Source organism: Dicentrarchus labrax, unplaced genomic scaffold (assembly GCF_905237075.1).
Source record: "Dicentrarchus labrax unplaced genomic scaffold, dlabrax2021, whole genome shotgun sequence".
Classification (NCBI taxonomy): domain Eukaryota; kingdom Metazoa; phylum Chordata; class Actinopteri; family Moronidae; genus Dicentrarchus; species Dicentrarchus labrax.
The window spans coordinates 4,339,703-4,352,879 of NW_026136713.1; the positions used below are offsets into that span (position 1 = coordinate 4,339,703).

At 39.2% G+C, this 13,177-nt stretch overlaps 2 protein-coding genes across 3 annotated transcripts in view; one reads left to right on the forward strand and one right to left on the reverse strand.

Moving 5' to 3' along the window:
* The window catches only part of LOC127374768 (ecto-NOX disulfide-thiol exchanger 2-like), a 166,421-nt gene that overhangs the window by 103,322 nt on the left and 49,922 nt on the right, over nt 1-13,177 (reverse strand). Inside the window, exon 3 of one of the 2 annotated variants that reach the window (XM_051420343.1) lies at nt 11,601-11,660. The exons of the other annotated variant lie outside the window; for it this stretch is intronic. Coding sequence (XP_051276303.1) covers nt 11,601-11,660 — 60 coding nt within the window. The remainder of the gene's footprint in view (nt 1-11,600; nt 11,661-13,177) is intronic. 2 annotated transcript variants of the gene reach the window in all.
* On the forward strand, nt 2,775-6,429 carry LOC127374771 (nuclear factor 7, ovary-like). The gene is made up of 2 exons (XM_051420349.1): nt 2,775-2,863; nt 3,008-6,429. Exon 2 carries the CDS (start codon nt 3,010-3,012, stop codon nt 4,642-4,644), a length of 1,635 nt encoding a protein of 544 aa, XP_051276309.1. The 5' UTR covers nt 2,775-2,863; nt 3,008-3,009; the 3' UTR covers nt 4,645-6,429.

A 13,177-nucleotide genomic window follows, 5' to 3' on the forward strand; every position in this document is an offset into this window, starting at 1 on the left:
ACTAGAATGATGGAGGTGACTGAGTCTCCTGTTTCTCCCTCACAACACTGTAGAGCACGGTCACCATACGTTCAGTCTGTAGACAAAATCTGGCAGGTTATACTTTCCCTTTCCTATGGTTGGGTTAGTCTCTGGGTTTGGCTCAAGAGTGATGTTATTATGACTATGAATTTTAATATGTTGCTTTTGGATTTGAAAAGATAATTGTTGTCAATTGAGCTGTCGCTTTTTTTCAATAAATGAAAGGTCCTGTGTGTAACATTCAGGAGGATCTATTGGCAGAAATGGAATATAACACTCATAGGCATGTTTTTATCTACAGACGCCACGGGTCGCCTTCCATGGAGTCCGCGAGTGTTGAACTGCCATGTTTCTACAGTAGCCCGGAACTAACCAAACACTGGCTGTAGATAGAGATAGTGTGTTTTGAGAGTTGAGAGTTTCTCCCACACATTTCACAGCTCACAAGTTCTCATTCCCAGGTCATCAAATACAGACGCCAGCAGTGTTCAGATAGTTGTAGATTGAAACTTCTCCGCTGGAGACACCTACTGTATAATTAAAACAGAAGCCATTCTGAGTATTTTGCCAGGTGTTAAGATATGTCTCTGTACAGATTTAATCAACGAGACAGCGTCACAACCATGCAGTCACAACACTGCACAGGTGTGTAGTTGAGATCAAAATTAAGGACGAGATCAAAGATGGCCGTGGTCCAACCAAGTGAGTGGTCCACCACTGAGTAATAACAGAATGTAGTAACGACTACTCTAGAAAGCTATCACTTTACAGGCAGTATGGATCGGAAAGGAGCAATGATTATCGCAATCAATAACTTTCAATTAACATATGGCATGTGAGTTATGTACTAAAATATAATTGAAATATACTTATCCACAGACCAACAGGCAGTGGTAACATATCAGTATAAAGCAATGCGTCATAAAGGGCAGAGAAGAAGAAAAAGACTACTAGCAAGTAAACATGGAAGTAAGAAATGCTGGATTTAAAATGCTTTAAAAAATGTCTTTGCAAATGTTTAATGAGGAAGGAAATGCATTGACATATTTTTCATATGTTAGACCTCAAAGATGAGTTTTGGTGAAAAACACTGAATTTAAACATAACTTTTGTTCGTTTACAAGAAAACTCCACGCAACACCTTTAATCCAGGGGTTGAGAACATCAGTATGTTGACAAGGCCTGCGCTACACCCCTATCATTGGAGCTATAGGATGTGTTATAGAGACCAGGCTTTACAGTGGACTTGCACTCAGTTTAAAACTGAGCAGACACCTAGCAGGAGGCATTCAATTCTAATAGAGGGAGGTCTGTGTCCTCTAGCACTTTGAGCTCCTCTAATCTCTTATTCATGTATTCAAGGTGAGAGGAGAGAGGAGCACCTACAAGCGAGAGCCCAGTGGGTCAGAGAAAAGGGATGAAGGGGGGAAGAAAGCTCTGGTTGTGAGAAGAAAAAAAAAAGATGGGAGGAGAAAAGCCCCGACTCCCTCTCATCCTTCGATGAACCTATCAGTGGATACTGCGGAGGAGAAGAAGGGCCTAGGTCCTGGAGCTCCATACAAACCAGGATCAAAGGGAATCCCCATCTGATCCCAATCTTGTTTGAATGTTTTATGGTAGCCAAGACATTAAGGTAGGCTTGAATAAGATGTGGCTCAAGAGAGTTCTGATCAGAGGTGGCTCGCCATTTTCAGACGAGAACGTCACATTGGCAAGCTTTTCTCTGGGCACATAAACTGTATACATACATTATTCAAAATACTGAGTAAATACATCTTATTGTCATATGATTGGATCTTCAAAGTCCCATTCTCTTTACATTATTCCCATTCCTTTTACTTTATGTCTTGATATTGTCACTCACTGAATCCATTAACGACTGCTGAGGCTGCAGCACATTTGTAAAATAAAGAAGACAGAAAATAGACGACTTCTAAATAATGGAGCACTGAAATGCTGAGATATGATGCATACAGCATACACCCACATATATAAACACACACCTACCCAGTCAACTGACATACCAAATTGCTTGCATGCTAATTAATTTGTGTCACTGAAAGGTTAAGTACAATGTATCACTCACATCTTTTTCCAATTCACTTTTTTTCTTTTCAATTTATCAACCATCATCCAAATTTTATATGCACACTTCTACATTGTGGCAAAAAAACAAAACAAAAAAAAACACATGCAGTAACGGAAATACATTCAATCGTACATGGATGCTGCTAATGCACATAAACCTGCACGCAACCTACACAGATTCTTTCAGCTCTGACAAAGCCCTTCAAGGATTCGGGGGAAGCTTTTGTGTCCAAAGCCTTGTTTCCCTCAGAGGAGAGCGCGCAGGACGAGTGTATTAACAGTCTATTATGCAGATGCTGTCACTAAGCACTCACATGCAATGCAAATGCACATACACACGTGCACACAAACTCATTTCATTTCATTTGTGCATAATTCTCTACATGAAAGGGATTTCTGCAGCACTAACATTGTGCAAGCACATAACTAAAAAATAAATAAAAGAATAAAATTAATAATGCACACCTTAAAGAAATCGCTCCTCTTATGACTGTATACAAGCCTTTGAAGTCAACACTGGGGACACAGTCTACGTCTATAACTAAGCTCTAGTGGATTTAGAAGGAGAGAAAAGCTCTGAACCTGGGTCACTAGTGGTTGCAAAGAGTTAACTTGCTCCAGTTAAATAAGGAAATGGGAGGGGACTGGCACTCTGACGTCACAACTGAAAGAGAAACTAAAAAAGGAGGAAAAGAGCCGCTTGTTTCTAGAGTCTTTTACAGATCTGAAAGATTTAGAAAAACCTCCACACCAGGTAAAGTTAGGTTTTATCATGTTTGCAGTCTTTGCCTATAGTGTTAACTAGTGCATCTCAGTGATTTCGAACTCAAACAACAATAGATCTGAATTGACTTTATACTGCTCTAACTTTTTTCATTATTTCACCTTTACTTTCTAGACATGGCTTGCGCTAGTAGTCTAATAGCCGAGGAAAACTTTCTTTGCTCTATCTGTCTGGATGTGTTCGCTAAACCTGTGTCGATTCCCTGTGGGCACAACTTCTGCTTTGACTGCATCACACACTACTGGGACACTAATAACACTGTAGCCCTATGCCCACTGTGTAAAGAGGAATTCTACCAAAGACCAACGCTTCGGGTTAACATTTTCATTGCTGAGATGGCGGCAAAGGTCAAGAAATCTATTCAAGAGCCATTTTGTCCTAACCCTGAACAAGCAGGAAATGGAAATGTGCTCTGTGGTATCTGTACTAGGCTAAAGGTCACAGCCGTCAAGTCCTGCTTAGTGTGTTTCATGTCTTACTGTGAAACACATCTGGAGCCTCATCAGAGAATATCAGCCTTGAAGAAGCACAAGCTGATCAACCCGGTTGAGAACCTGGAGAGCAGGATATGCAATAAGCATGACGAGCCTTTGGAGCTTTTTTGCAGGATGGATCAAATGTTTGTATGTGAGTCCTGTAAAGACAGTGACCATAAAACCCACAAGATAGTGAGTCTGGAGGAGGAAGCTCAAATGAGGAAGGCCCAGCTGGGAAAAGAAAGGCAAGACATGGATCAGATGGTTGAGGTGCGTCAGCAGAAAATTCACGAGATTCAAGGCTCAGTGGAGGCTAGCAGAAATAATGCAGCGGAGGCGCTGTCATACAGCATGCATGTGATGACTGCTGTGGTGCACTACATTAAGAGAAGCCAGGCTGAGCTGACTAAGGTAATTCATATGCAGCAGGAAAAAACTGAAACAAAGACAGAATGCTTCATTAAAGAACTGGAGGGAGAAATTATGCAAATAAAGCAGAACAACTTGAAGCTTAATCAGGTCTTACTCAACAATGACGCCTTTGTTTTCCTTGAGAATTTCCTTTCTCTCACCATCACTCCACCCAAGGTTAAGGACTGGTCCGATGTGACTTTAAACAGTGACCAGTTTGCCGTGCAGGGAGCCTTGACCAAGCTGGAGACAACAGTGACGAGAGAAATCAAGATGCTCTGCGATCCCGACTTGAAAGAAATGCAGCGGCATGCTGTGGATGTGACTCTGGATCCTGACACAGCAAACCCTTGTCTTAATGTTTCTGAGGATGGGAAACAAGTAACGAATGCAGACAGGAAGAGGAATCTCCCAAACAAACCACAGAGGTTTGATCATGTCCTTAATGTCCTTGCAAAGGAGGGTTTCTCCTCAGGAAAGTCTTACTATGAGGTCCAGGTTAAAGACAAGACACAGTGGGATTTAGGAGTTGCGAACCGGTCGATCAACAGGAAGGGCGATATAAGACTCAGCCCTAAGAATGGATACTGGACTATTTGGCTGAGAAAAGGAAATGAGTTCACAGCCAATACCGGCTCTACGATTAACCTCCATGTAAGGGAGACACCTCAAAAGGTTGGGGTGTTTGTTGATTATGAGGAGGGTCAAGTTTCCTTCTATGACGTGGATGCCAGGGCTTGCATCTTCTCCTTCACTGGATGTAACTTCACTGAGGAGCTCTTTCCGTTCTTCAGCCCCTGTTCCATTGATGGCGGCAAAAATTCAGCCCCCTTGATCCTTACTCCTGTCAAATACAACAGCTGAGCTTGTGCTGTTTTGGGTTTGTGAAAGACAATGAGACAGCACAAGGGAGAGAGATCACAATAGTAGAACACCGAAATGTTTTTAGTGTTTCTAGTGTGTCATTCTGTTTCTCCCATCCATCAGTGTCAGTGCTGTGTGCCACTATGTGTCGCCTGTCACTGTAGATCTCAGAGTCCCCATGCAGCCATCAGGACATCAATACACACACACATGCCCCTGTGGGACACAGTCATACACCTCCCTAAATTAAGAAAAAAAAGAAGCTTGGCACTAACTAAATACTTTTGCCTGCCAACATGGCCACACCAATACCATTTGTTTTGTGCTGCTTGGACTGCCACATATCAGGACTGTTTTACGTATGACATGATGGATGGACCTGGTACCTACAGCAGGGTGAAATAACTATTAGTGTGTTTAAAAGTACTCTTTGACCTAGATGCAACCTGCTATAGAAAATAAATCAGCACTCTGGTGTAATAATTAGTGCACACAAAATAATAAAAGAAGAAATTAAAGGACTCTTATTATTCAGTTCTTCTAAATTGGCTCTGGATAAAAATTATTTTCCCTACAAATTAATTTTATTCATTTGAAAAAGTAGTTATTCAGTGGATCAATCACAATGCCGGAGCCTGACTGGCACATAATGCCGTGTCCTCTAATTAAAATTAGCCAAACCTGCAAGGCGCAGGCTTCGCAGTTCAAATGATTAGGAGAGACTTAGCAACTGTTTATTGAGCAGAGCCAATTAAAGTCTGTTTGTTTGTTTGTGGGTACCATTTAATTCTGTTACTTTTTTTTTTACAGTTGTGTGTCTTTTTTTTTTTTTTTTTTTTTTTGACTTTCAGCAAGAGTCGTGTCATCAAGTGCCTCAAATCGACATATGTTTATGTTGACCTGACAAACCTCTCTAACAGCCAGAATTATGATGGGAGCAAAGGAAGAAGCGTAGCGTAGGGAAGACATTGTGGTTGATGAATGGGTGAAAAAAATGTAGTGTAACATGGGAAACCGTTTTTTTATTGTCCCGTGTTTATTATTATAACAATGACGAAGGTTTCCCTAACTGTAACAAAGTACTTATTTTAACCCAAACCATAACCAGCACGTCACTTCATTGAACGGATTTATTTTTAAACAGTGATTGTTACAAACAAATCATTGGCTGATAGGGGAGTCAGGTCTCTCCAGAATGTGTCTCTTAAATGAGGTTATTATAATCTCATTTGGATATAAAGGTCACATTGGCACAGTGAATGTTGAATCAAGATGCCAGAGCTGAGAGACCACACACTGGGCAAAAGAGTGCGTGGAGCAGCTAGATAAAAACCTTGTACTGTATTTCCATATCATCTCTTAAAAGCCTTCCTTTCTTTTGATGATCAAGCATTCTTATATAATTCAAGGTGTCAAATCATGTTAAAGTTGAGTCATATATATCTATATCTATATCTATAGATATATATACACACCTATGCTGCAACAATTACTTGATTAATTGGTTAGATAATTAATCAACAATAAAAACAAACAATTTAGGCTTCCAGCTTCTGTAAACATTTGATGCTGTTTTCTCGTATATGTGACTTTGGATGAATGTTTTTGACGTTTAGACTGTTGGTCCGACATAACGAGGAAAATGTAATTCTAGACTGTATACTGTACTGTAAATTTGGTATATGTGTTGGATATTGAAAATTATCTGATGTCTGCTGTTTAATGTTTAACAGAAATGTGAAAATATAAAAATAAAAAATAAAAGGTGATTCAGGAAATTGCAAACAGTAATTCAGTTCATTTATTTATCTAGACCTCACATTTGAAAAACACGCACAGCAATCTAAAACATCCTATCAACAGATAAAGACACTGAACACTAAATTACTTCAATATGCAATTAAAGTGCATCTGTCACTTCTGTCTGCAGAATATAAACACAAATTAGAGACGGTCTTGACAGCCTGAGATTCCCACAACATACATTTGGCAAAGCTACCACTTGCAAAATAATCTATTATATTTCTCTACATTTGATAAATAATGTTAATTCCACCTTTCACAAATAAAGATTTTAATGATTTGACAAAGATAATTACATGGCACGTCTCTGGTGAAAACAAGTTATCTGCAAAATGGGAACAGAAATATGCAGGTATGAGGTGATAGAAAGCTTTAGTTAACATCATACCATCATGCAAACACAGCTTTGTTTTACTGCTAATAGAGGTGGAGTAAAAGAAGAAGATAGTAACATCATAAAAAAAAGTAAATGTACTAAATGTATCAAAAGTAAATAAGTACTGATTATGCAACAGAATGGACTTATTGATGGGGACTTATTAAGAAAGACGCCTTTTTAGGGTGTAGCAAGTGGAGTAAACTACTACTCTGCTACTACTACTGTGCTTTGCTTTATTAATCTCTAACAATGCATCAGATTGTATGAACTGATCCTATGTTTTGTATGAAAAATCAGAATCTGCAACTGGTAACTATAACTGTGAAATAAATGTAGTGGAGTGTGTGATGTTGTCTGACATGGTATAGTGCTCTCTATCCTACTGTGAGGTTATCTACAAACCTAAAGGAGGTCACAGGTCACAGCTTGTACCTCTTCTTAGGCAATAAATTAAACTCTGTGCCTCCTTTCTGACTGTTTGACTGACTAGGCTAGAACAGCTAATAAGTTTGAACACTGAAAACCCAACATATTGTAGTTCCCCTTTGTTACAGAAGACCAAGGTTGAGAAATAAATCTAACAGACTGTCTCCTACTTACAATGCGCTGTACGTGACTATGTGTGTCATTCGACGTGATTTAAGGTAGCTCAGGTAAGCATAGTTCCTTATTTTGAACCACTACCCAATTGGATCTTTACACACATTTAGTTGGGTAAGTTATGACCATATTTGGGACACTAGTAGATCTTGTGGGTTTAGGTCTGTGTTAAATACCGCCCGTCAGGAAGTAACCTTCAGAACTGGGTTGGCATCTACACAGTGACTCCACTTGTACAGCTTATCTCTATTCTCCTCAATCGAGCTTCAATAAATACTCCTATGCAAGTATGCAAGAGTATTTTCCTCTGAAATTCTGAGAAGTAGAAGTAAAAAAGTACCATTAAATTGTACTTTAATATGACACATTAATGGGGGGGGGGGTGGTAGCTCACCTGGTAGTACATAGGAACCCCATGTACAAAGGCTTTCATACATATATGTACATATATATATTGCAGTATTAACATTTACTGCTACATGTTACTGCTCATGGTAACAAGGGTTTGATCTTTATACTATATATCAGTTCATTTTATCACCTGTCTTTACTTAAATGTGCCCAAAATATGTAATATATATACACAGGTCAGCCTTCTGCAAAATGCTTTCTGCATTTCTGTAATGCATTTTCAGTTTTTTACCATGTTTGGAAGCAGAGTTTTTTGCTAAATCATCCAAAGCTGAATAAACTGCAGTAAAAGCCTTAACATTTCATCATATGTAACTGCTATTGATCCAGTCAATGAGTGAAATCATGCTACTCCAACACACCAGCAGCCCTTTAACTGCTCTTTCTTTTGTTTAACCACAACAGAAGCGCAGAGAGAGGCCCATACTGGACTGCTGTGAAATGCTGATACTAATAGAAAAAGGATAATTCAAGCAGTTTGTACGGGGGCCCTGAGGCAGTCTTTGTTCTGCATTGTTGGAAAAGAGACGCTGGTGAGGAGAAGTACAAGAGTGAATAATGAAAAGTCTAGTATCTAACTTCTGTATAAATGAACCACAAAGAGTTGCAACTGAAAAGATGTGTTCGAGTCCCTAACCAAACAACCTTTTTATTAGTATAAGTATGTATGGTACCTTCTTTAATTACTTTCCAGCTATCAAATGTTCATAATTCAAACAATTTTCTTACTTAATAGAAGTACAATAACGATTGATTTTGCACGGTTGGGAAATACAACTACAAAGCTTTTAACAATTGTGTCTCCATTCAACTGCACATGATTTCATTAGTGTAGTCTTTACAACTACTACTACTTTTTAACCTTGAGTTTAAGCCCTGAAATATGCAAACAACATGGGTATCTTTAATATATCGCATTACACACACATTTTTAGATACATTTTTAGCCATGCCCAGTCTCTGAGTACATTGGTCTAGGTTATTACACTACATTAATGAATGCCAGTATGTGAAAAATACCAGTATATGGTGGTATGTGTGAGTCTGTGTTTCTGCAGGCGCACATGCCTTTGTCCTACAGTATGTGTTTCTAATGAAGTGCCAAATGTAATGAGATAAATCTATCCATTAGGGTTCCTTAACGAGACTAAATCCACATAGCTGCTAATGAGTCGGTACTCCATCAGTTGTCCTCAGAGAGCTGGAGGACCTGACTACCCGACCCGGAGCCAGACAGAATCAGACCCTCTAAGCCACTAAATCCACAGCTCCAGCTGTTGTAGACCTCCATCATTTAGCTACTGGCCCTTCAGGGAGTGACTACAGGTTAGCAAGCAGCTACAACCGATAGAAACTAGAGTCACAGGGAAACACTAATCATCTGTAATCATTGATCTGCCATTACTGGGCCATACTCATTTGCCTGATGGAACAATGCTCTGAAGACTTCTGTTGTTACTGGGCTATTATTAGCTTTTCAGCTACTGCTGCGCTGAACATGTGTTCTGTACACAGGCACTACATGCTGTGCAACAACATGTGGCTAATGTAACAGCATAGGGTTGAAACTGGAGTTATGCAAATAATAAAAACCTCTTTCTTTCAAAGCTTCATTTCATCCATGGAAGTATTATACAGTGAACAGGTTCATGTGCATTTATCGCTGTCACACCAAGAAGTGATGCCGTGTATTGACCTTGCAAGTTGAAAGTCGAAGGAAGAGAAAAAGGAGAAGAGAGAAAAGCAGTGTCAGGCAGTAAATACACTAGAAACCATTAAAGTTTTGGGATCATTTCAGTTGGAAAGCTGCTGTGGTGATGGGGAGTTTGCAGCACTAGGGCTAGCACAGTAACACAGGGTTTATTACTATATATTAAGAGAAGACAAGCCATGCTAGCTTACCCACAAGGATCGCCATACCAGCTTCAAAAGCTACCTGCCCGTGGTAAGTGGTAACTGTAAGTGCAACAAAGGCATCATGCTCTGTACAATAAGAAGAACCGCAGTAGCATGTAAATATATTCAAACGCCAGTGAAACAACTCGTGAAAATTGAACCTTATTGAATGTTTTCTTTTGTTTGAATGTGTGGAACTGTATATTATGATTGATCAGGTGGCAATCCTGGCTATAGTGTCTTGTAAGCACATATGAATGGTGCAGGATACTTAAATAAATCTAATCACATCAAATCAAAAACCAAATCATAGGTTTCACCGATATAACAGCTCTTGAGACACATTCCTCTAGATTCTGTTTTTATGATGGCATTTTTATTACTTTAAATCACTTTTCAATTATAAATAATACCAACTGAGATCTGGCCTACTTCATTTTTCTCATATTTATCATTGCTTTTTAAACAAGACAAGAGAAAGCTGTGCTTTGGGCTAAATGGCAAAGTCAGAAGGTATAATGTTTACCATGTTCATCCTTTTAATTTAGTATTTTAATGTGCTAACATTTGCTAATTAGCAGTAAACACAAAGTACAGTCATTTGCTTTTCAGGTATTTATCCATTAACCAAAGGTGGCTGCTGGATGAAAAGGCAGAATATCAAAGTTATTACATTCAACCTCTGTGGAGCGGGGATTTGGAAATATATTTTTTGTATTAAATGTCAACCTGTAGGTGGCGCTAGAGGAAAATCAAGGGATCACCAAAGTCATTAGGATACATCAGAACCATGAATGTCTGTAGAACATGTTATGGTAATCCATCAAACAGTTTTGGAGTTATTTCAGTGTGGTCCAAAGTGGTGGACCAACAGATGGGCACTTTGGATAGCATGACTTAAATACAAGTAACCATTGTTCTCCCATTACTCACATAATTGGTTGCAGCCTTATAATTGTGTAAGCAAGATACAGTATCTTCTAAATCCACAGAGACACAGCTTCTTAATCTAGATTTTGCCCCAAAAAAATGAATGTTAGATGTTACAGAAATGTACAATTCTGCATCCAAGTCAACCTTTACTATCAGCCCAATAAATCAAGCTTTCAGAGCATGATTCCATAATGTATGAGTTGCATTTTTGGTTATCACCCTTATTTTCAGAGCGAGGTCTATGATTGTGATTAGTCCTTTTTTGCAGGCAAGGCAAGGCATTTTCATCCATACAGCACACTACGTTATAGGTAAACTAAATATGCAGTAGATCAAATGGGCATGAAATCCATTCCTTTGACAATGTTGTGTTTCATAAAATTCAAATCACTGGTAGCCGCTTCAAGACATGCATCATACATAAATACATGAATCTTAATAGAAAGACATCAAACCATCTGGACAACATTTCCTTTAAAGGTTTCCTGTTGGTTTTTCCTCTAAGCTGTGAGTGAACGCAGAGAACTACAGCAAGACGTGTCATCGTGATAGTAGTGCACTTATACTGCATTAATGGCACCTTTATTATAATAGTGTTCATAACTTGACTAACTGACAGAGAGAAAAATAATGGATGAGTGACTTTACTCTCTATCTCTAAGATGGAAGGAAAAAAAGACTCTGGGTGGCTTTTCCAGTGACAGATCAGATTTGTGCTCCACAAAAGCTTTGATCTTAAGGCTTTCTGACAGGCTTTAATCTGAGCAGAACACACACACACACACACACACACACACACACACACACACACACACACACACACACACACACACACACACACACACACACACACACACACACACACACACACACACACACACACACAGACAGAGACATATTTTCATTGAAACCACAATATACAAAATGGACTTACAAAATGAATTCATTTCCAGCTGTCTGTTTGTGGTTTTGTCTTGAAGTCTTCCAGAGGACACTGTGGTTGATAAAGACCAAGAAAGTGTCTTTAAAAAGGGAAATAAAATGTGAAAACCACACTAAGCTCATCTGTTTTTTCTTCATACACAATCTGTGGTGAGTGACTCATACAGTACTGTACGGGACTCATCTTTCTATGCCCATTGAAGCTGTTGTCTCAAAGGTCACCTTTATAAATGTGCCTGTTGCACCTTTTCTTTAAGTTATTTTGACTGGGTTTGTTGCAGCGGGTGTAGGTCTCCTCCAAATTCATATTTCTACACAAGGGAGGAGAACAACAAAGCGAAAATGGGAACTGAGAAGAAGCTGATTTTACTCATCTTAAAGCAGCCTTGGTTGTATTATCAGAGGATGGCCAAGAGAAAATAGCAGCATCTGGATGTAAGAAAAAAGCCTCTAATCTGAGAAGCAACTGATTTAAGTCCGACACAAGAAATGGTAAAAGACAAAGAGGAGGACCTGCAAAGCAAGAGCATATTTCTATATATGCACATATACTCACTGTATTTGTCTTTATTTAATCGTTTCGTACAGTGCTGTAAAACTTGTGCAGGCCTCCAGCAGGTTTACTAGGTAGAGATTTACAGCTCACAAAATACTTCTTAAAAAGAGACTAGGTTAATAGTAGTTATATAAACTACTTGATGTAACTTACTAAGTTCAAATCAAAGAATTTATCATGTTTTCTTTATATGGTGTTATCTTGCCACAATGTATTAGTCTGGGCTCACAACGTTGTTCCTATGCCCACTGCTTTGTACTATAACATACTACTCTAAAGTCTACTCCTGACCCAAATTCTCCCTGACATGCCCTGACCTTCCTGTGAACCCACACTAAAAAACCTCCCCATGACTGTAGATACATTTATGTATCGCCTCGGTCTCTGTTTCATCATTCATGTGTCTGTGTGAAACTGCCTGTTGTTTGTGAAATCCTCTGAATTGTACTATTTGTGGCTTTGCCCTACTGCAGCATATTAAACACTCTTCAGCTCAATATGAGATCCATCTCAGACTCTGATGGACTTTTCTATAAGTGCTGATTACATATATGAAACATGAAGCTCAGTGAAAGTTCAAGCAGGAAGACCTTCTCATTATGCCTCATTCATTCACAATTCTCTCACTGACAATGAGCGTTTACTCTTTCAGTTAATTCAATCAGACTTAGCCACAATCTCCTCCAGCCTATCATGTTGCTGCTGTCCAACTTTAAATCTACTCTCCTCTCTGCTGCTTTCAGCTGTCATTTCAGCACAAAATCGATGTGACCCTCTTTCACCCTGATCACCTGCAGTTCATAATATCCAGTGCCCCGGTTGAGCTCATCAGAAGTGCACTCCTCATCACATCCAGACCTTCAGCGTTGGCTTCATTCCTTCATCACCACCAGTGTCTAGACTCCATCAGGGGGTTTCCTATACTAATCACGGCTTCACCAACCCCTTCAAACATGAGGCCATCATGATGGGGTTATATTGCCAAAGACTTTTCACATTTCTCATCTTCATTG

Excerpts from the sequence above, each read along its gene's own strand:
- LOC127374771 (XM_051420349.1), top strand. The coding sequence starts at position 3,010 with ATGGCTTGCGCTAGTAGTCTAATAGCCGAGGAAAACTTTCTTTGCTCT.